General features: G+C 35.1%; 1 protein-coding gene and 2 non-coding genes across 3 annotated transcripts in view; all 3 read left to right on the forward strand.

Moving 5' to 3' along the window:
* The window catches only part of LOC108366394 (uncharacterized), a 43,163-nt gene that overhangs the window by 8,917 nt on the left and 9,152 nt on the right, over positions 1-25,094 (forward strand). Inside the window, exons 3-8 of the mRNA XM_017620794.1 lie at positions 15,194-15,644; positions 15,939-16,149; positions 16,213-17,045; positions 17,118-17,319; positions 17,383-17,656; positions 17,737-18,609. Of these exons, the coding sequence (XP_017476283.1) occupies positions 15,194-15,644; positions 15,939-16,149; positions 16,213-17,045; positions 17,118-17,319; positions 17,383-17,656; positions 17,737-18,609 (2,844 nt within the window). The remainder of the gene's footprint in view (positions 1-15,193; positions 15,645-15,938; positions 16,150-16,212; positions 17,046-17,117; positions 17,320-17,382; positions 17,657-17,736; positions 18,610-25,094) is intronic.
* TRNAI-UAU (transfer RNA isoleucine (anticodon UAU)) lies at positions 3,300-3,402 on the forward strand. Its single transcript has 2 exons — positions 3,300-3,337; positions 3,367-3,402. It is a non-coding gene; the product is annotated as a tRNA-Ile (tRNA).
* On the forward strand, positions 6,144-6,246 carry TRNAI-UAU (transfer RNA isoleucine (anticodon UAU)). Its single transcript has 2 exons — positions 6,144-6,181; positions 6,211-6,246. It is a non-coding gene; the product is annotated as a tRNA-Ile (tRNA).

The following is a 25,094-nucleotide window of genomic DNA, read 5'->3' on the forward strand; positions in this document are numbered from 1 at the left end:
TACCGATTAAGTCCCGATCTTCAGGGTTTTCTTTATTAATTTAATAAGACTCTCCCTGTACTCTTTTCCAGTAAACAGTTTTTCGCACAAACGTGGCAATACTTTCGTTATCACAAAGAACATAGAATATAAGGGAGCCATAAGGAAAGTCAGCATCCTGATTTTCTATGATGTTTGGTTATGTTTTGTTCTCTCTAACTGGAACTCTCTGCAGTCTGTCATTCTTGTTGTCAATTTTGTTTTTTAAGGTTATTATAATTATCCTTTTAATGAAACGATTCAAACTTTAATTTCGCGAAATTATAAAAATAAATACTAATTCCCTCAAAAAGTTCAAGGATATGAAAAATAAAAGATGTAAATACATTGGCGAAAATATAAATAAGGAAGAGATATTTTAGCAAGCATTTGTTATTCTCCTTTAGATTATTTAATGTTTATTAATTGTTCATGAAAGTGTTGCTCGTTATCTAACAAAGCCCATGTAAAGCCCTTTGTAGAAAAATTAGCAAAATTCGACAAGGTTTCATCAAAATTTTGAGCTTTTCAATTATATTCCTTATAAACATTCTGAGTAGGCAGTTTAGTAACTTATTCAATTTAAAGTTTAAATTTTAAGTAGCTAGGACTTATCGTTGAAGGAGTTACTCATTTTCTCCAAATAAAAAAAATTTCGCACATACTATGTATGGAAGAATATGCGCGAACAAAAAATTTGCAAAAAATCAACTGTAAGCCCAAGCTACTTCAAACTTGAACTTTGTTATGCTAAAACTTAGTGAGCTATAAAACTGCATACTCAAAACAGTTCTAAAAAAACCTGATAAAAATGTTTAAAATTTTGAACAACATTTGTTACTTGTTTTTTTTTTAGATAGTAAGCTATATTTTCGTAAAAAAATAATAACAACTTTTGTAAACAAAGAAAAGTAGCCAAAGCCTGCTAAAATGTCTTTTCCCTATTTACATTCTCGTCACCGCATATTCTTTGTGTATACATTTTTGCGATAAGTATACATTTTTTTCTTTATTCCAAAAAAAAAATGTATGTTCGGATTCGATGCCTTAGAATTGTTCCGATTTCTGTTTGCAGGAATCTGGTCACCGTAACTATACCACATCTTCAGTCCTATAACTACATATTTTTAGTTGTAGAGAGCTGCGAAATCCCTTTAGCTCAGTTGCGAGGCCATAGAGTATTTCCACTCTATTAAAGAGCAAGTATTAAAAATTAACTCTTCTGCAAAGTTGTTCATTTAGACGGCTTAGTATTTAGGTCCAGGGCAACACAGCATCTAAATGAAAAATTTTTACCGAATACCAGTTGTAGCTTGACAGATATTGAAAAACTCATCATAGAAGACAACTATCGTTTGGACACGGTGTAAAGCTGTTGGCCTTTTTCTACTGTTGGATAACAACGAAACACATCAAAGACTATCTTGCGCCGCTACTCATTGATCTAGGTTCTAGAAAATAAAAAAATTAACAAGAATGAATAAAAACAGTTATGTAGTAATAAATATGTAAGTGTATATTTTGAAAATTATGAAAGAATGGAAAACATTTGGTAATCTCTATGTAACCTAGTTTATTTAAATAGTACCCTTCTTTGGATCTCTTAATAAAACTTGCACATACATACATATGTAAGTAAGAATTAAGACAACTGAGTAATCAAGCATTACTGCAATGTTCGTAAAAAATATACATACATATGTAAATATGTGTGTATGTTTGTAGGTACATAACATGCAACCACAACACGAAACTCACGAACATACCACACACAGCTTCCGCATTCGTGCTCTGGCTTGCACAAGAAGCCTTTCACATTAGCTACAATACTTCTGCCACTTCTACTGAATTCAACTACATACAATTACTAAGCGTACACACTTGGCTGTTGGTAGTTAGTGTTCTATATTATATTTACCAAGTACATATCTTAATACCTCAAGAGCTTGCGGCCTATTTCGCTTTTGCTGCTGATGCTGTCGCCGCTGGCTGCATTGCTCTTTGATTGCCTGCCGCGGTGTCTTGTTGAGCAACTTTGGCTTTGAGCGGCTGCCTTCTTGTCTGCTCCGACCAGTTTCATTGTCGACGGTGGGCTTGGCTTCAAGTCAACAGGTTCTATTTCTAGCAAGTTTTGTTTTACAAATTAGGCAACGCAGTAACTTGAAATTTCTTGCATAAAAATTAATTTTTATATTCTTAATTTTATCTCATCTTTGTTGGTCGAATTAGCTGGTAAAGTCTCAAGTTAAAATGTGTGTACTTTGAGTCATATTTTTCATGTCGAATGACGCAATGCGTATTTGATTTTTTTTTTTTTGGAGTGCAATGATGTGTTGAAAAGCTAATGGACATATACATTTGTTATGATATTAGTAGCCTGGGACAGTTGACTAGAGAACCCTACAATAACGTTTTCGCGAAAGTGATCAAGAATCATAACCGTAATTCATGGCCAGAAAGAAAAGTTTTTGGCAAAAGCTTCGATTTTACACCTGGTGCTCTTCCCTAACGTAAAATTAAAGAAAACATTGGAGTCGGTTAAGGCGTGGCGCACAGGGGTCAAAATTCAAACAACTGGCGAATTTAACATGGCGATGTCCCAGGAAGTGTCAATTGCGTTTTGTATTACTAAGTTATGAAAAAGCATCTGGGAAGTGCAGAATGGAAGCGCATTTGAATGAAAAATCCGCCAAACACATATCTATGTAAAGTAAACAAGCCCCCGCTGCATCCCTAGTTCTGCTGCATCTAGTTAGTTTTGCCTCCCTTTTTCTCTAGTTCCAAACCAGTTCTAAATTTGTCCCCTTTAGATATAGATTTCTAATGAAAAAAGTGAAATAAAATAGCTTTTTTGAAAGTACCACATTTCGCTAATTTTGAACTGGTGGGGATCTTGTTACTATCGACCTGGATCGTTTTCACTAGTTCGTGGTTTCCCTGCAGGGTATGTACATATGTATATATTTATGTATGTATATACTTATGTATACCAAATTACTTTCGAGCTACGAAATATCAACTCAAACATATTCGCAGATTAAATCGTAAGGCGCTACCATAAAAAATATAGCAGGCGACTGCTGCATGTAATCGTAATATGTAATCAGTTAATTATTCTAGCGCAGCCAATTGCAAACAAAAATCAGAAAGAAAATTCTAATCACTTTCCAAAGTTCACGCAAAGATATGTTAAGCAGCGATACATACTTATACGGGAGAAATACCGATCAAGCCGAGCAGTGTGGAAAGTGACCATAAGTCCGTCCAACAGCTCTCGCAGCGCTCCAGTGGCGCAATTGGTTAGCGCACGGTACTTATAATCAGTAACTTGTGTGTTGAAGTTGAGCTATGCCGGGGTTGTGAGTTCGAGCCTCACCTGGAGCAGCACTGGTGAATATTTTGCGAATAAATTTTTTAATTTTTTTCAAGTGATTTTCATTCCTGAACAGCACTGTAATTTCAGTAAATAATTAATGTGATGTGAGAAGGAAAATAAGAAAATTTTGATCGTACACTGCGTATCAAGAAATTTAATAAAATAACAAAATTTAAAAAAGTTAAATAAATGAAAGAAATTAAGTAAAAATAATTAAAGCAACTGCAAATTACTTATGTACATATGTATGTATGTATGTGTTAATCAGAAATTCTTAAGATTTTTAATAATAAAAATTTTCAAAGCCTTTGATTTCCATTTTTCATTGGGAAAAATTATAAAATTTATTGTCTGATTATGTACCAAATTAAAATTAAAATTTTGTCTCTTCTTAAAAGATAATTATTTACATAATTAATATAAAATTTTTAGTTTACTTCGCACATAATTTATTTTTAATACAAAATGTAGCCAATTTTTAATACGACTACGTCCCCGGTCGATAACCTCTCGTTTTTGTGTTGTATGTTACTATGCCAAACAAGGGCGCCAAATATGTATGTATGAATATATATACATACATATATTTGTATATCTGAGCAATGTATAAGAGCAATGCGCGCTCTTATCAGTGACGTCATATGACATTGAATGTTTTTGCTTATTCGCTTTGTCGGTTTATGCCTGTATACCCAGATGTGTATATATTAGGCTGGGTCGATTGTACGGGGAAAGAAAAAGTTTATTTGATTTAGTGATGTTTTTAATAAGTATGTTGTCAAATATTACAGAAATATTAATTTGCTTTAAATAATTTAATTAAGTAAAATTTCTAGCTCGCGTAATCGATTCAAAGGGCCGTAAAAATGTCAAAAGTAAATTTTTGCAAAACATTGATAAATATGTATTCGCCGAAATAGTGGAGAATTGCGCAGGGTTTTCGGACTCATATATATTTTTCTTTTTCTTTTTACATCTACGTATTACCAAGTTTCTGATGGATTTTCTTGTAAACTCTGGCAAAAAGTTTTTTAGTTTCAAGTCGCTAGAAAATCGCATAGATTTTTAATAATTTTTTTTAGCTGGCGGTGCTGTGCATTTTCTTCCACATAAAGTATGCTTGAAAATTTATTTTCTGTGGAAGAAAATGCCTAGTATCATCAGCAAAAAAAAAAAATTAAACATCAACGTGATTGTTTTGCTCTTTATGCTACAAAAATTTAATGGGCATTAAAACTGCAAACTCCAATTTTTTTCGAAAAATTCTAAATAACAAGTTCGAAATTTTTGGGGGAAATTGGTAGAGTTTGTTGAATGTTTATAATTTTTATATTTATTTTGTTTTTTTATGCTTTGTTATATAATGTGCTAGGCTTTTATAAAAAATATAATAGATAAACTTTAGAGAAAAGTAGCTAAAACTGGTCAAAATGTCACTTAACTTAATCATCTTACCACAAGGGTACATATATACATATATATGTATGTGTGTACCTGCGCGCGGACTATTACACTCAGAATAAAAATAATAATAACAGTAGGCTGCTCAGAATCTTGTGTATATGATCTGGCATTTGCATATTTCGGTGCATTTGTATATTCACGACAAGTAATTGCAAACGGTTGCCATGGAAGCAAGCATAAAATTGAAAATGCAAATCCAAAACCATTTGCACAATATTCAGAACAGCCGTAATATATTTTCACTATTACAAAAGTAGGTATTTGAGAAAAAATAATTCGACCCACTCTAATGTACATATGTACATATTTGCGGCATTGTGCTAACATTTGCACATATGATCATTTGTACTATATGTATACTAGGGTGGTTCAAAAACAGTAAAGTCGGAATTGTAATGCTCTCACCTCCCAGGATTGTTCTATATCGAAAAAAGTACCTACCCAATTGTTTATTTAACCATTTTTTAATATCAACGATTTTTTATTTGTCCCCCCATTGCATTTTTCGGGGTTTTCGTGGGTTTATGGCGGACCTATAAAGTGTAGTTAAAATTGTTAAATAAACAATTGGGTATTATTATTGGGAATACCCTGCAGATAAGCAGAGTTTTCCGATAGAAAAAATATTGATTTTTAAGAATTCTATACCATTTCGACGAAAAGTTGTTTTTCCCCTTTGAGCGACCTCTAAATATTTTTTGATTTCAAAAAAAAAAATAGGGGTATATTTTTTCGGTATAGAACAATCCTAGGGGGTGAGAACATAAAAATTCCGACTTTACTTTTTCACATGCATTTTTGGACCACCCTAATGTATACACTATTTCATGGCAAGTTCACAACATTCCTTCTGCTTTCTATTTACTTTGCTGAGTTTCTCCCGCAAATTCCGCTATTCTTTTAGCTTTCTGCTGTGCTTTTGTTATTGTTTCCCCCCCAGTCGATGGTTGGCGATGACGATAGCTAGCAATGACGAGGTGTGGATACCATATATGCACATATTTATATAAATATGTATGTACATAGATGAGCATAAAGAGTACGTTGCTGCTTTGGGGATGCTACTAGCGTTTAGAAAAAGCTAAGTGTAGCTTGCCAGCAAACGCTTGTTCACTTTGTTGTTTTGTTTTTTATTCAGCTTGATTCACTCAGTCAACGTTATTTGTTGTTCGAGTGGTTCGTTCGTTTCTTGCTTTATGCCCCTTGCTCACTGCCATGGTACTGTGGCGCTGATTCATTCGAGTGCTTCGGTTCTAGTGCGACATTGGGCAGACCCCCTCGCAGCGCTCCAGTGGCGCAATTGGTTAGCGCACGGTACTTATAATCAGTAACTTGTGTGTTGAAGTTGAGCTATGCCGGGGTTGTGAGTTCGAGCCTCACCTGGAGCAGCGTAATTATTTTACACATTTTTAATTTTTTTTTTTTACTTTTTATTATTATTTTTTAATTTAACTTAATTTTTTTAACATTTGAGGATTAATTTCAAAAGATTTATGATGCCACTCATGTAAATTTTGGTATTGCGTGCGAATTATATTTAAGTGGTTTTGATGCAATACTTTAAGTAGTTTTATTAAGGCAATTGGTAAGCGTTGGCGTTTTTGGTGTTGGCTCTGCGCGCCATAAATACTTCGCTAATTTTGCAAATTGAAGATAAATTGTTTTGAGTTTTTTTTTGTAATAAATACGAGTGTTTACTATGAAATATATATACGATGAAATATTGTGGGTACCTTAATCGCTTGAGCAGATAAGCATTTTAATTGCCCATAAATATAATAGAGATTAATTATGTATATGTTATGTCTACATACATATCGTCGTTTAAAGTACAAAACCGCGTATCGTCATTCTGCAAAACCGCGGAACTGACATTGGCTGCCAAAAATTGGATTTGCTCACACAAGCTCTTGGCTCAATCCTTATTCATTCGTCCTGAAATATACTAGCCAGAAATGCGATTGCTTTATGAAAAAGAGAACCATTTTGAAATATGAGTGTTTTTACTCTCTAGAAAATAATTTCTACAACTTCACATACGCGATTTTACATTTTGCTGATACGCGGTTTTGTACTTTAAACGACGATATGTATGTATGTATGTATAAAAAAATGTTTGTGTCTACGTTTTATTTATTGTGTGCGTATTTCGGTAAATTATTTTAATTTGTAACTTTATTGAATACATTGTTCGCGCCAAAATTATTTATGTTTTGATTTTATCTCAATTTTATTAATACATATACATATGTATGTATAAATCAATTTGGTTGAAAATGTGCCAGTCCAAAATCAGCTGAAATAATAATACATTTATTACAAAATAATAATGATAAGAAAATAAAAAACCCAATAATATATTTGACATCATAAATTGTAAGCAACACGTATCTATCGCCTTAAAAATTAGGGCATAAGATAAATTTTAATAAAATTTCATTTATTTTATTTTTTTTTGTTTACATTTAAAAGACTTTCTCTACGAATAACTCGTTTCTAGAAAGAGGGTTGGACGACAGTTTTTATAATTATTGTTGAATAATGAATTTAACTGTTTAAAAGAGATTTTATTTTTCCGATTGAATTTAACTGTTATTTTATGATTCTTATTTTTTGGATCAAGAATAATCGTTATTTTTATTTTTTATTTTGTCTATCATACCATGACCGTTTTTTTCGGATTTAAGTTTTTTTAGATCATATAAAATAAATAAAAAAAATTAAAAAAAGTCATCAGTAAATACGCAGTTGTCTGAAGGTTAAAATGTTCGAAAAAAGTCACAAAATAATAAAATTTTACCGAAAAAATAAAAATCCAAATGTCCTTCCAATCTGCATTATTCAAGCGAGTAAATTCCCAGTTTAGTCAGGAGAAGGTTCAGCCAGAAATGTCCTGGGAGAACTTCTCAATCACCAGTTAGATCGAAGATTGTCTGAATCGGGCAATTTCATATGATATTTTTGGTTAAAAAAATTTTACATCTGCATATATGTATATATACATACATTAGAGTGCCTTGCCAAAAGAACTTGCGTGTTTTATTATACTTTAAGACTTCCGACAAACAAATTTGGAAAATCATTAAGAGTTACATGAGCTGTACCGATTTTGAAAAATCGAGTTTTTCATAAATAAATATTACAAAAAAAAAATATTTTCCAAAAAATCGCATAAAAATGTTTAAACCGTTTATCAGCGCAATCAAAATAATGAGATTTTGGATGATGTTTTCAAATCGGTCCAGCTCACGTAAATCTTAATATTATCCCAAAATATTTTGGTGGAAGTCTTAAATTATAATTCCGATGGAAAAACAATACCAGATTTTTTTGTATGGTATGATGCACCCTAATATAAATGAGCGTATAAAATTGATGTATGTGCCCATACGTGATAAATTGTATGTTAATTTTGCTATATGTGTAATTTGAATTGAAGTACTATTGTTTAGGAACCAATGTTTACGTTTATGAACATGTTTTGTTAAAAAAAATCTTGCAAGCATTACTCGTATGCCAATGAAATGCGAAACAAATTGGTCAAATTTTTTTCATTTTGGTCCTTTTTTAATGAAGTTTGGTTCTGAAAAAAATTTAGAGTGGTAACAAAAGAGCATAGAATCAAACTTTTTTTTTTGTGTCAAATTAGGGAGAGAAATAAATGAATGAATCATCGATGAATTCCGGGAGTGAGACCAACCAAATTCTTTACGAATCCTTTTACACGGTGTATATACGAAAATTTACTTTTGGTAAATTTGGAAGTCCTTTGGCAGGGATTTTGATAGGAAAAATACATATCTGAGTAGCAACACTAGTTTTGTTGCTCATCTGAGGTCACCTTACATACCTCAACCTACCGCACCTCAACTCTCCGCACCTTAACTCTCCACACCTCAACTTTTTTCATATCAAGTTACAAATAAAATTGACTTTTTGATTTGCCAGTTGATCGATTTAAATTCTTTCAACCAAGTGTAACGTTATGTTAAGTTCAATGGAACGATTAGGAAATGAATCTAAGGGGCTTAGGCTGTAGATCTTAACTACGTGTAGCAGGGTTGCCACAGCTTTAAAAATGTAATTCAAATTTAATTAAAGGAATTTGGTATGGGTTTCAGACAAAAGATGTTTAAGAAGGTTGTAGTTTGGAAATATTTTGAATAGGATTGCCACCTATTTGAGAAGTCAAATTAAATTATTTTACACACAAGTTATATGAAATATAACTAAAAGGGATGTCAAATGAAAGAGCTTTAAGAGATATTTAGTTTGAAAATTTAGAATATTTTTGATGTGTTTGAGGGTTGCCTCGTTTAAAAGGTTAAGGTTAAATTGTTATCAATGGAAATGGGTTTGAAATTCCTTATTTCAGAACTATATTTAGGAGGGTCTCCACGTCTTTAAGAAATAAATTTCAACTTAACTCATTAGTTACTTGAAATATCTATAATTTTAGTTCGCAAATCATTTTTAAGAGGGTTGCCCTTAAAAAAACAAATTCAAATTAATGCATCAGTAAATGGAAATATGTATAACAATGCCAGACGATAAAAAGAGTTTAGTTTGAAAATACTTTTAAAACGGTTGCCACCTGTTTGAAAAATCAAATTTATTTTACTTGAAACTTGATGAAATGAAAACCGACACCACGCGAGACTTCTCATCACTCAGAAATTGTTTAGATGAATCATTAAGAATATTTTTATACAACTTTTTAATTTGTCACGCAGTGTAATTGTCATTTGAGTTAATTAGGCTTGGTACACTGTTGAATGGATTAGGCAGAGGGAATAAACTCTTTACAAAAATGACAGCAACAAGTAGTTTCCCAGCAGTTCAAATACAACCAAGTACTACCAGGAGTGTAAAAAACTCAACTCATGTCTCAGCCAATGACCACTAGATCGCAAACGAAAACAATAAATACAGTAAAAGTTATAATAAAACTATAAACAAAATTCCCAAATCATTGGCTTGGCGACACTAAAGCGATCAAACCAGTACTACAAACGGAAAAATAAGAAAAGAAAGCGAACTAATTTGTCAATTTTACCATTGTATTAGTTTTGTGAAAAATTTTTCTTTGCAAGTAAGCGTTGACTGTGAGGTTTTAGAATCGACTCGTCTTCATTCCTACATACATACTTATGAGTTTGAAAAACCACAAATTATAGATATTTTTAAATTTTGTTTTTGTATGATCTCCAACGCTAGCAAATTTTAATTGAAAGGGTGTTGAAATTATTATACATAAATACCTCTTAAATTAATTTGCTGATTGAAACGAAGCAGGCGCAGATGTTGCACATGGCAGAGTAGTAATGTACTATAGTTGTTTTAAATTGTGAAAAAGCAAAAGTCTACTCTATTGAATTTGAGCACGCCAATCATCACAACAACAATAGCTTTGTATTAAGAGGCATTTCATGAGATGGAGGCATGTTTCAAAAGGCGATAATTGGTAGCTGCATTTCTGGTTTTCAGACGATGTATACAACAAGCATTGCATTCATAGATTACAAACATATGTACGTACTTACCTACACGCATATACGAGGGCAGTTTAAAAAGTCAGTAGATAGTTGTTTGAAATATATCTACGTATAATAATTTTAAATAAAACACTGCTCTTTTCAACAACCACTTGTTAGGTATTGAAAAAATTTTAGGTAAACTGCGCTGTCTAATACCGATTTCGTTTCTACCGAAAAATGCAACCTTCTCTCTGCCCTCTTCGCACAAACACTAAGAAGAGGGCAATGAAAAGGCAACACTTTTTGTAGAAACGAAATCGCCATAACTATGTAGTTTGTATGTTGCAGCCAGCAGGCAACCTTGTGATTCTCGAAGAAAATGGAAAAAGTGCATTTCCTGTCCTAATCGTAGATTTAGCTACAAACTGCTGGTTCCAAACTTGAAGCAGTGTCTCGTCGGCAAGAAGTTTTGGTCGCATTTAGAGGCTATTTAAGATCTTAAGGAAATCGAAATATTACATATTTGGCAGGGATACAAAATTGGAAGAAAATTTGGATTATGTATATGGGACTGAAACGATACTAACTAATTTTTAAATTTTTCCAAAAATGTCTTGCATTCCAAAAGTCACTGACTTGTCAAACGGCCTTCGTCGTATATGGATATGCGTTATCGTCTCTAAACTTTGTACTTTAGGTTTGCATACTCCTAAGCACTTATTATATGTACATACATATATGCACATCACTGTCTATACAGTAAACGATATCGCCTGCTGTTACCAAGCAGTATAAAATGTGCATCAAAAACGTATTTAAGAAAATCTAGACGCGCAGCACTTAAAATTGCAATTGGGATATTTTTCATCACTGGTAAACTTGTCTTGCGATATTATGTGGTGAGTTGTAAAAAAGGATTGTCTTATTCACCTTTTAAGTTTGATTTGTGGTTATTTTTGTAATTATTGGTCTCTGTATTCGGATATTGCTGCATTTTTCTCCAAGCGTTAGCGTGCGTATATTGCATAGGAATGCGTATGCAAATATGTATACATATAAGTCCAGAAACAGACCACTAACTAAAAAATAAAATAATAACATTATTTCTGATCAACTTTCTAAATTTTTAAAAATTCCTAACCACTATAAATACGCTGACTTTCAGCTAGGTTAAAAATACTTAAACATTTAGGGGATTCACAAGACGTGTTAACCGTCGTAAAATCTTAAGGTTAACATCTTTTTTAATTAAAATGGTTTTAGGGGATTTCTAACTAAACCGAAATTCTTTTAAACTGATAAAGAATATATAATTAGCCAACCCCCCAACCATTTTAACCGCTATTTTACATAAACAAGTGTTAAGCTTAAGATTTTACGACGGTTAACACGTCTTGTGAATTCCCTAAGTATCTAAGACTTTCCTTCACTACGGAAACAACAAGGATGCCAAAATTAGTTGAAATCGGTATTTTTCCATGCAGATGGGGTTTTAGAGTAGTTATTTGTACATTACCTAAATATAGAAAGGAAAGTTAAGTGAGATTCCTGGGGCAGAAATAAGTTATGCTTATGCCATGCATACATAAAATATGTAAGTTTTTCCTTCGGCCACTGGTTCAACTTGTTGTTGCTGCGGCTTTCTGTTAAATGCAGATTGGCTAATTGAATATCACACTATCATTAAATATTTTGAGACATGCAATAGCATGATTTCTTCATTATCTCAGCGAATCGTTTAAAATATTTCAACAAATACTAGCACTTTTTTCCGTGTAGAGCCTAAAAGTGATGTGGCTCTGACTAAAATATTTGACCTAAAATCCGTCAACTTTGAGGGTTTTTTGCTGTGTATTATTAATTTTATACAAATATTGGGACCGGGGCATTGTTAATGAATAAATTACCTTTCCAGCAACACAAATTACGTCTATATTTGGGACAACACAATTTATTTTTTTTTTGGCCGCTCGCACAGCGCTGTGCTCCGAGTATATTTCTGCCATAAAAACAGCTTCTCCTAAAAATACAATCGCCGTTCGGAGTAGGCGTAAAACTGTTTTTTTTATAAAAATATAGTTCTAGTCTATAACAAAAGGCTAAAAAATCAACAACGTTCAAACTAAGTTTCACATATTTTATTAAGATTTTTAGAAAATTTTCGAGTATGCAGTTTTATACCCATTAAATTCCGGATTAATAAAAGGCAACATTGCAGTAGCTAAAAAATATCTTCGATTTTTAGAATTTACTTAAAAGTATAAACAGGACCGAATCGCCGAGCGAATTTCGTCGGACGGAGCGATGCCGTCGGGTGATATTCGCCACAACATTTCGCCTAGTAACAAAACCGAAACAGAATACGCCTCAGTTGAATGACAAATAAAAATAAAAAAAGACCAAAAACAAAAAATGAATCCGCAAATTTTCCCATTTTGCCCATTCCGGATAATTATCTGCTAGTAATGTGGAGAAACAAAGCTATATTATCTCTGACAACTGATTTTGTGCCGGACGGCAGCGGCAAAACTAAAAATAAATCTATTCTCGCTGAATTTCATCAGACGAACTTCGTTGCAGCTTTGGTTGTGTGCAATCTCATATACTGCAGTGTGCTCTAATTTTGGCAGCGAATTTTCTTCCCGCGAAGTTTACACCTTAAAAAATAAAAATTTCGAATACCAAAGATATCTTTTCTCAGAAACTATGCATCTCACCAAAAAATACTTTAAAATATTTTTAACTCAAAATTATTCCTTTCTTTTTTTTGCAATTTTTTTGTTTATCAGGCCGATTCTGAACAGAAACTCCCTGCGAGTTTTCTCTCTTTTCCCTTTCCTCCTATTACGAATAAACATTTTTTATATTGAATGTCGGAGTTGAACTGTCAAAAAAGTGTCAAACAGCCCTGGCCAAGTTCGAATTTTCTCCTCCCAAATTTTCGGGGAAAATGATACTCCCTGGGAGTTAATTATTGGAGGATTTATTTCTCGGGAGAAACAAATTAGCGGAAGCCCACTGCAGCTGGGTCTCGCCTCTATTCCGACCTTGTGAATGCAGTGGGTGTCATGGGTAGACCACACGGAGCCCAGCCTCGGCTGCAATCTGCATACCAAGTTAGCATACATTTGTGGTGGGAATTTCTCGATATGAGCCCTCGGTTTCAACATTGGGTATTGATCCTTACCTGCGAGCGGGTAGCAGTCCCCCTAAAGCTATAATAGTGTCGGCCACTTTTAGTTTCTTGCACCACCAATTGCGGAGATATGGATACGTCCACCCGGGTAGTGTTACGCTATCAACTAACTTTGTTAAAATTTTTTCTAAATAAATACAATGTATGTATAAATATAAGGTGCAATCCCGTATTCCTCGGACTAAAACTAGTAAAACTGTCAACAAATAAAAATTCGCTCAGAGCGAGAGAGTAACATTGAAAAGCACGGGTACGCTTTCTGGTAAAAAATGGTAACTTCTGTCAACTTCAACATAACCTCCAAATTTTGGTTGTACATTTTTGCTTATTTTGTATGTAAACACACTCAGCTCACACATGTAAATAACCAAAAATACTTTCAAATTCCACATGAATTAGCAGAGTGCACTTTTCTTTTGTTTACCAATTTGGTTGCCAAACACACCACAGCTGTTCGTTTGACACATTTACCAGAATTTATCAGCAAAAAATCTTCAGACTAAACTGGTAACTTCTCGCAAAGAGAGGATCTTATTTACTCTCTTTTTGTGCTTTCAATGGTTAGAGAACCGAGTACGGGAACGATTTCCAGTAAAATCTGACTGATTCTGACTAGTCCGGACTCGTACGGGATCGCAACTATAATGACACGGGTATTTTTGTCAAAATGTTTCATCTGCTGATCTGGATTTTGTTTTGAAAATGAGCGAAACCCGACACCAATGCACGATTGTCTCGACCCCACCGCCATCTAGAGAATCCAACTAAACTCGTTAACTCTACCGAAAATGTCCTTCGGCTATCAAATAAATGGTGCAATCGCTTTCGATTTCTATCGAAGACGCGACTGGGAGGCGTCTGTGAACGTTAACATTATTTTTAGTTAAAAATGCTATTGGTCAATTGGTTATTAAATGCCTTAATGCTTGACGAGCTCAAAAAGTCAATTATGTAGTTTAATTTTAATGGCTTCTTTTCATTTTATAATTTGAATACACAATGCTATTGGTATCAGGTTAAGCGCCGTTATTCAAGCTTTGAACTCATGAAATATGTATAGAAATAAACAAATAAAATTTACACGATCTAAATGATCGCAAGTAACCATAATCACTCGGACTACATAGTACTATGTATACGAGTTGATTGGTATTTATTTCTTTCATTGCAAAAAGAATAGTTGTTTGCCGAATTGAATTGAACTGTTGATGCTGCAAGGCAGTCAACCTTGAGCTAAGAACGCGTTTCTGGTCGCCAATACACAAATTCTTGATTGGTTGAGCGTGAGGGCAGCAGTTGATGGAGCATTTATTTGTGTCTTACTCGTATTACCCAGCAGCACCCGGCGGCAACATTCCGCACAGCAGGTGTAGTTGTCATTGAAAGTGAATGGGAATTTACAAGTTTGCGTGAAGCCGAGTTGGTGTACTAGACAAGATTTTGATATATAGAATAATATACTTATATATATACTATATACATAAGTACATACTTTAGAATCAGGGTGTGCAGCGAAATTTTTTTGTTTGCTTGTAAAGTTGTGCGGTCTAATGCAGACATATACATATGTACATATTTACGTATATAACATTATGTCTAAAACGAACAACTCTGCGTATAGTAAATTCATAGATTTAAATCTCCAATTTTTCGATTTTTCAGGGTGTCCAATGCAATCCGAATGGTCATCGCGATTCAACCGGAAATGGCTTAAACGTACCAGCGCAGCCACAAAAGGTCTTTCACAACGCGCGCTGCGCCCGCCACCACAAACCACATCACAATCACAGCCACAATGGTGGCAGCAATAGCAACAGCAATGGCAATAATAACAACAGCAGTAGTAATGGTTTGGCGAACGGTGCGACGGCGAATAGCCTCACCGATTTGTGCCACCATCAATTGGGCAATCCACCCGCACACGGACATGGACACAATCACGCACACACGAATGGCGGCGGACATCGACGTAAATCGGAATCAGTGCTATCTACAGACTCAGATATACGTTTTACACGGCGTAAATTGGGCGATAGTCAGAAGTGCGGCTGTGCTGTGATAGCGGGTTTTCTAGTCGCCCTTCTAGTGGCTGGCGCATTCGTGTACGTGGGATGTAAGTGACGCAGTTTTAACTAAATTATAGTGTTCTACGTAAGAAATAAAGACTTCCACGAAAATTTAAAAATTAAAAAAAAACAGTGTTTGAAGAAATAATGTTTTTGTTTTTTAATCGCAAAAATTCGAAAAAATGTTTACTTTGACCAGTTATAACTCAGCGAGTTTTAGAATTTATCTGAACAAGTTTTGCCAAATTTTTGTGATGTATAAAGTTTAGTTATTGGTATTTAGGACCACCCTAATAAAAATAGTTAATTCTTTTAATTAATGTGTCATTGCCGTCTTCTAGATACATATTTCCGCCCTGAACCACTGCCGGATCGGACTTTCCGTGGAAAATTTTTGGTCATGAACGACAAATGGTCTATGGAGCTGGTGGATCAAAATTCTTTGAGATTTAATCATAAGGCACGCGATTTCCGGGAACGCATTAATCTGATAATAAGGCGCTCTGATTTACGTGAAGCTTACGAAGGCAGTGAAATATTGGCTTTAGATGGGTAAATTTACGACTTGCATTTTTTGTGCGCCTTGAAATTTGAAAATGTTTTACAAAAATTTAGCACCGAGGACATCAATGAGGTCGTCGTACATTTTAACCTTATATTCGACCCATATGCGGGTCTTGTGTCTACGGCGGACCTCTTAGCACTCTTCGCAGAGGAGATAAACTCACCGAATCGCAAATATTTTGCCAACATGACGATAGATCCACAAAGTTTAACCATCAAAGAGGTAACTGGCCTGATTGAGGAGCCCATCATGTCTTCTTCACCACTTGGCGGTGAAGACGAGACTACCGAGGTCATTACCACCACACCCAAGCCACCTCGTCGTTGTGAGCCGCTTAAATTGAACTACTGCCGCTCGATCGGCTATAACATTACAACCTATCCAAACCTCTTGGGTCATCACTCATTCGAGGAAGTGCAAGCCGATGTCATAGCATTTCGTGAATTAGTCGATGCAGAGTGTTTTCGTGAGGCTTTCGACTTTGTTTGTCGCCTACTGCAGCCACCATGCGATACACACGGTACTCTCGAACCTACGGCGGGCATTATGTGTCGTGAGTATTGCCAGCTTTTCATGAAGGGTTGCGGTAGTCGATTGCCTGCGCGCTTCAAGCAATTTTTCGATTGTGAAACTTTTCCTGAGTCTACGGGCATACAGAGTTGTCATCACAAGCCGCATTGCGCGCATGATTTGCAGAATAATGCACAAAGTCCACGGCTCTGTGATGGTTTCGTGGATTGTCCAGATTTCTCCGACGAACGCACCTGTACATTCTGCACGGGCAACGCATTGTATTGTGGGCGAGGGCGCGCTTGTGTGGCGCGTAAGGCGCGTTGCGATGGTAAAGCAGACTGTCCGGATGGGTCTGATGAAAAAGATTGCCGTAAGTATTTAAGAAAAATAATCTAATAAAAACATGTTTGTAGGTAAACATTTCTCTTCCACTCTCCACCAGTTGCAATAGCTCCATTTGCTGCCGATCTTCTGAAACCAGAGCCAATGGTACCTTATTTGCCACGCTTTCACTCTCAAGGTTTCGCGGTGTTCTCCGAAAAGGGTATTGTAGGAAAACTATGCGCAGAGGGTCTCGAGAATGATAGTAAACTGATAGTACGACAAACTGTGGCAGAATCGCTTTGCAAATCACTCGGCTATGAGTAAGTAAAATTTTTTATTCCACCCTTATTTTTATAAAACAACAAACTTAATCTTTTTCTTAGATCTGTGGAAATATTTGAAGTGCGCAACGATACCGAAAACGTGGAAGATTATGTGCGCGTGCTCGATCCACATGCACCGGAGATCTCCTTCATACGCACCCATTGCCAGAAGCGTCAGGTACTCTATGTGGGCTGTGGTGAGCTCCAGTGCGGCGTGCAGTCGGTTTTATCGCCCAAGCAGTATTTATCGTTGCCCAAAATGTCTTCACCCGGTGACTGGCCTTGGTTGGTAGCGCTATATCGTGAGGATATACATGTTTGCGATGGAACGCTGGTACGTCCTTAAAAAGTTAGCCTTGATTTTGGATATAAACTACTATTCCTTACTCTCTTTCTCTCCCCCACCCTCTGTAGATTTCCCGCGACTGGGTTCTCACCACTGAATCCTGCTTTCAAGGTCAACCACGGGCCACATGGATGGCCATATTCGGCGCAGTGCGGCTTTCATCGAACGCGCCATGGACTCAGCGTCGCCGCATTATTGGCTTGATAAAGAGTCCAGTGGAAGGCTCTACAGCTGCATTGATACGTCTCGAGACGCCAATAAACTTTTCCGATCACGTGCGTCCCATATGCTTACCTGATGAGATTAAACGCAGACAGGAACAACAAGCAAAACGTCGTGCATTTGTACCAAAGGCTGAACGTTTAGAAGGCAAGCAACCAGCGCCGACCTTGCCACCCACACCCAGCGCTGTTCAACGCCGCCTAGCGGAATCACAAAAATTCTTTGTTTCGCCGGCAGTCGATGAGGATTTAGCTGAAACTCAGAGCATAAGTAGCAGCAAAGAAATGAGGGATGAGTACGCACGCGTCATTTTTGACCATTCCGAAGCGGCAGCATCACAAATGCCGCATGCTGAGGCGTTGACACAGTCAATGGAACAAAAGTTCAATGAGTATCCATTACCAAAGAGTGCGCCACAAGTGCATTATTATAGTGGTGCTGCGTCCTCAGCTGGTCGGTATGCGCCTGTACCTGTGGTCGGGAGTGGCATAGCTACTGGTCGACCACCATTGGCTGGTGTGGGTAGCAAAACGTCACCGGCGCCGCCAAAAGCTGAAGAAATCTGGACCAATTGCAATACATTGGGTTGGTCGAGACAACGCGACCATCTGCAACGGGTGCAGTTGAAAATTGGCGATATGGCGCCATGTGAGAACATCTCCATAGCAACTGTGAATAGCATGTGCACGGAAGCCACATATCAAAAGCACGATTGCACGGTAAGTCGAATATTTGTAATATTTTACGAAAGAACATTTTTGCGAATTTAAAAACTTTAAAACTTTATTAATCTACGAGTGCTAAGTAAAATGTGTAGTATCAGTTCGAACATGCATGCATCGACCTTTAATTTAAAGCCCTCACCTGACTTTGTGAATGGTTAGGGTTGCCAGGCGTACCACATTGGGGGCGACATACCCCACGTTTTGTGTATAGTATTCAAATGTTATTTTTTTTGAGATATTGGTTTTTCATTTTTATTGGTGCTTCATTTGTTCAACGGCTCCCTGAAATTACCCGACGAATAATTTTTTGAACCCCATCAGGAGTCCCATTAAAAAAAAATAACTAACGTCACAAAAAAAAAAACAAGAGCTTAGAATGTTATATAAGAAATATGGAAAATTTTTACGTTGCTATTCTTTTATAGATGCTAAATAGTAGGTATAGTTGCAGGACACGATTAAAGGCTTTGTTATGCATTATTTTATTATTTAACTAAAAGAGGCAAATTATGACGAGCCAATATGAATAAAAAATATCTACTACGGAATTCTATTTTTGGCTACGATTTTTCACTTCATTTAGTGCGATTTAGGCTTCTTAGTTCTAACCCTGAAAATTCTATTACTGCACCTTGACCCAATGGTGCCTAGTAGTCATTTATTTAAAAAGAATAAAAATACCGGAAAAATGTGCCAATGAAAGAAAAATTGTACCAAAATCAGTTTGTGCTGTTAAATAAATAACTACAAGTGACCTAAGAGTCAAGGTGCAGGGATGGTATTTTTAGGGATTGTAGTCGAATGTTCAGCTTTAACATTTATCGCACCAAAATATTTCCCCATTTTTGTTGGCCTGTGTTATCGAACATGCTTTTGTATAGAAAAAATTACACCGCCAACAAAACAAAAACGGTATTTTTTAGCCACCTCAAACTTGCACTTTTATGCTAAAATTTAATAGGCTACCAAACTGCATACTCAAAATCTATCTAAGACATCTAATCGTATCTTATGTATAAAAATAAGTACCCAAATTTAAACGGTATATTCGGACTATCATGCAGATGGGTTATGTGAAGTGTGCCCGAATTCGGTCCAGCGGTTCATGATATATGACAGTTAATGTCAGATACATGAAAAATTTAAAACATAGAGAAAAATTGTTGCTATGGTGTGCTGTGTTTATTTTTTCTTCGGATAAATTAAGTCAAGTATAAACATGGCTGCAATATAGTAAAAAAAAACATTTCATATGGAAAAATTCCAGGATTTTTCATTAATTTTTCAATATTTGGTGTAGAGAAGCACGCCGGGGTACCGCTAGTTAAAAATAAAAGTTTGTTGTTGTTGCACAAAGTTTGAAACTTGGATTTATAAAATTATTGTGGTTTTTGTTCAAGAATAAGCTATGAGTATATTTCTATAAAAAATTATTAAAATTATTTGAAAAAAGTCATAACTTGGCAATAAAGGTCGCCCTAATCATTATGTCAGGCACTAACATCACTTGGTTAATCTGTTAACCAATCACTCTTTCAAAAATCTCCCATTTTTACCTTCCTTTTATTAACTCGGGATGTAACTATGTAATATTGATGCGCCTAAAAGATGCAGCGATTTCTATTCTCAAGTTACATACCTGATGACAGTGCGAATGGCAATTGTAATAGGGAGGTTTTAGTTTTTTAAACTATAATATTTTATTTACATACATGTGTGCATGTGCTTTTGGCATTTACCATTTAATACAAAACGAAATCTTTCTAATTATAAATATAAAATTGTTATTCAACTGAAAAATATACATAATGCAATATCAAAAATGAATGGCTTACTGAAACACTTACTTGCTAAATACTAGAAAATAGTATACATGATAATAGTATGTACATGAGTACATATGCAGATAAATATATTTATTTGATTGCTTGGCATAGATGAGTATGTATATGATTATATCAGTCATTTTTTGTAAAACAAATTATCGGGGATTAATGAAACAGAATATACACATAAATTAAAGTCGTATACAATTTGACAAAAAAAAATTAATTAACTTTCTTTTTCGATTAAAAAAATTATAAATTTTTTTCTCTTTCATAAATAAAAACATACGGAAGTCCTTTGCTTTTTGTAGGCCTTGTTGGCCTCTATGCTCTTCCTCCTCTTCCCCTCATCTGTATCACTCTTTGCTTGCTACAGTCTCATAATGCGTTTTACCTGTGCCAAAGGTTTTCTTGTGCGCTTTTTCAATTCGCCAATTTGCAAACGCTTTTTCACACGCTTCGCAAACTCGCTCCTTGGAGATTGTGTCTCAGCGCTGGACTTCTGTTTTTTACCATTATTATCTGTCGTTCTTATTTTAGTTGTTGGATATTCATAGATGAAGCAATTCATTCGATACACTGGCGTAAAATTGTATAAGCTTTGTTGGTCTTCTTCCTCGTCCCCACAGAGATTCACTTTCCCTTTCTCCTTCTTCATATTGGTATCATCACTACTTTCTATTGTTTTTGTTGTCGTTATTTCTTCTTGGCGTTGTTGTAACGGTTGCAAAAGGCTCTGAGCTCGATTATAATCATAACGTATATAAAAAATTNATAGCTAACTTTCAAAACACCTCCCTCGCACATTTTCTTTGGATTTTTGTTGAAATATAAAACTTTTAATTATATTTGCTATTCAATTGTAAACTTTTTTCCCGGTTATTCCATAAATGCAAGCAACGGAGTTTCGCGTGCGCTCACTTTAACGGCTCGATTTGTTTTGCCAGACACTGAGAAGGTTTCTTTGTACGTGCCAATGCCAGGTGAGCAGGGATGAGCTGAGCGTATTGGCAGTAGGTAAACCGTAGGTATGTTGCTGTACAAAAAATATTGCATTCACTGCTCTCTTGGTACTTTGTCTATTTAACCACTGTGGAATGGTGTGGATGCGTTGTGCAAAGTATATTCTATTTACATATGTACGTTTGCATGTACGAAACACCACCCTCAGACGTTACAATGCATTTTGCGCGAAGAAAGGCAGTTCCGAGCGTACTCCTTTTGGTACGTGCGCCTTGGCTGGCGCTTGTTTTGGAAGTGAAGTGAAAAGGTAGCAGCGACGAAAATTCAATTGGTAGCTCCGTATGCAACAGTCAACTTCATTTGGACACTCTAAAAAAAAATACAGAAAATATTCTTATTAAAATATGATAAAATAAATAAAGTAGCGTAAAACAAATTAAAGTACGGTATAATAAAATGCAATAAAATAAAATCAATGGCGTTTTCGTTTCTTCAAAATGTGTTGGCTTTTCATTGCCCTCGTCTTAGTATTTATACGCGGAGGGCAAAGAAATGGTAACATTTCTCGATATAAAAGAAAACGCTATAAAAAAATATAAACAAATAAAATAAAATAAAAAACAGAAAAAAATGCAACTAAATAAGATAAAACTAAATTAAATAAATTGAACTGAAATAAAATAAATATGTAAAATAAAAAATGAAATGTACTGAACCTAATTGAGATACATTTAAATGAAATGTACTGAAATCAAATAAAGTAAAATAAAATATGTCAAACAAAAAATGAACGGAATCTAAAGGATTAAATTAAAATTAAATTAGATAAAAAAAAATAAATAATTAAATAAAAGTGTAAGTACAAGAACAAGTTAGCCCTGGATGGTTCCCCTTTGTACCCGTCCGTGAACAGAACAGAAAAAAACAATGTAATAATTTATTTTTACAATATTTTTATTAATAACTTTACTCTTTATTAAATCCTTTAAAAAATAAAAAAATACACTGGCTTGTACAATTCAAATAGTGAAAGTGTTTAATAAAACCATGCACAAATATTTTTTACACTGTACCGTTTCATACATAAGCACACATATAGACATATGTACATATTTATGTACATACACACATGCAAACATCTCTGACAATAAAAAAAACGCTATTCAATTGCTGGCTTGGCGAGTGCCAAACAAAAATTGAATCATAACAGCCAGCTGCATACTACCTCAAAGTATTCTCGTTTGCACCCACCACTGGGTTGTTGCTCTCGCTCTCGTTTTGTTGCCAGTCATGCTGCTGCATGTTCATTCATGTCGGCTTTCTTTTATTTTTGTTTTCCACTTTTCTGCCAGCCGTTAGACCTGAAACTGATGTGTCATATTATCACCATGTGTACATACATTGTAGATATGTATGTACACATCCACGTTATAAAGAGCTATTTTGTAGCAGACACAACAAACAGTGCATGTTGTTTGTGTAAATGTGATAATAATGCATTCAACTTACCTGCTAGGAAATGCTAAAAGTCATCCCCTCATTAATTAACTACGAAATATTTGTCGAATGTACGGTGCGAACATATTAAGTTTTTTAATATGTACCTACATACTTAACCCTCTAACCGGTAAGAGTGCCTCAAGGCAAGGATCACAAAAATCACCTTTTGCATATGAAAATGTTATTTTTCATTACGCAAGTGAGTTCAACGCTCTTGATCATATGTTTGCTGACATTTCTTTCTCAAATTAGAATGTAATCCGACAGGCCGTTAGTCCTCTGTAATCCGTTTTTTGCGAACAGGTGGAGGAGAAGGTCGTGTTTTCGTATTAAAAAATTTCTGATTTTCAGCATCGAAATTTTTTATTTTGGAGAAGTTCTTTTAACTCAAGAATTTTATTCCCGTAAAGTTTTAGTCATAAGCTTCACGATTTTATATCTACGGTGTTGAAAATAGTTGGATTTTATGTTCTATAGCAAAAAATCTAAGTGTGCCTCAAGGCACTCTTGTCGTTCGGCGCGATTTTTTTTACGCGTCGCATTTTTCCTTTGCGTTTTAGTTATGGTGATTTTTACCGGTAAGGCAAATACTTTTTATAAATTGTTCACCTGTTTTTCATAAAGTGTCTAAATAACAATATATGCAAATCGTTACATGATGTCGCGTGAGAAATTGTCGAAGTTATCAGCCGAAGAAATTCTTGAATTTATGGATTCTGTGGAGACTAAGTAGTAGTATAGCCGAAGCTACAGGTCCAGCAGTTGTACCAACCAATGGTGGTTTGATTGGAAGTAAGAGTTTCTCTCACATCTTTGGAAAATTGATTTTACGTACTGATCGTATGGATTTTTTATTGCTGACATTGAATCAATAAACAGAGATTCTGCTGAACTCAGCAAAGTCATCTGGCGCAAAACAAACCTTAAACTTCATATAAATGAGGTGGCATTTCGTGGCTTACCTGAGCACACAAAAATGCTCTCAAGACCGGTGCAATAATATCTATATATTTTTCCCCTAAAGAAATAATTGAAATGATTGTTTAAGAGACGAAGCGGTATGCTCTAACTTAATCAGGATATAAACTTGAGATTCAATGTGAATGTCGATGATATCTGCCAGTACATTGGCATTCATTTATACATGTCGGTTTATCGCTCCCCGAATTTAGAGAGGTAGTTAATGAAGAATGCATTCGAACCCATTCGCAAAACGATGCCATTGAAACGGTTTGAAGTCATAAAAAGATTCCCGTCGTTCCGAGATGGGGATGGACGCAATGACCGCCTTTTTTATCCGTTATGCTGGTCTTGTGAGCTACACTCAAACGCGTTCGGTTGGTGGCCCATCTTCAACAAGTCAACCTTCTACTCCACAAGATGAATCGCAACCTGCTGCTCTGAGTGTTGGCAGAAAATCTGTATATCATGTTGATGACGTTCGTTTCAATGGTAACAATCAACTTCCTAAATGGCTCGAGAAAGTGGAAAGAATGGTGCAAATTTTGTAAAAAGTCGCAAACTCAATGTATTTGCGAAGTATGCAATTTATATTTTTTGATCTGCGACAAAAAATTGCTTTTTGGAATAGCACTCAAAAAAGTAACACATTTTTCTAGATTCCTTTGCACTGCTAAACTTTTTGGAATAAAACCGTTGGTACTTAATAAAATTTCTATCTGTTCATATATTTTGCTTTAACCGATATGAGTGCCTGGAGGCACTGTTTCGTTTATCTCACCTGGAAGTCAAACGAAGCGACAAAATGGTATATAGATGACAACATTGAGTTTATCATGCCCAAGTTATGCCAGAAAAAAATTCCCAACCATTTCTGATCACTATTTCAAAGTTGCCGGTTTGAGGGTTAAATCATTTTAAATAAATATTTTTTTGACTTTGTTTTAGACACTGTTAAGCTGTTGAACAACCCAGACGGATAGCCATACTTCACCTCAACTTGACCATAGCTTTATATGTATCAATTTATCTTGAACGCTACACAGTGTGGAAAATTAACTTTTTTTGGCAAAATCTAATAAATATATCGGGAAGGAGAACAGCAGGTGAAATACATTTATCAGTATTTTAATGATTTTAAGATGGAGAATTCAGTATTCCTCGTTGGATAAAAAATTAGCCTGATATTTAAAATGGCCTTAGAAAACATAAGGGTTTCAACAATTCTAA

The sequence above is a fragment of the Rhagoletis zephyria genome, unplaced genomic scaffold, assembly GCF_001687245.7.
Source record: "Rhagoletis zephyria isolate East Lansing unplaced genomic scaffold, Rhagoletis_zephyria_1.1 Rzeph_scaffold_02256, whole genome shotgun sequence".
NCBI lineage: Eukaryota > Metazoa > Arthropoda > Insecta > Diptera > Tephritidae > Rhagoletis > Rhagoletis zephyria.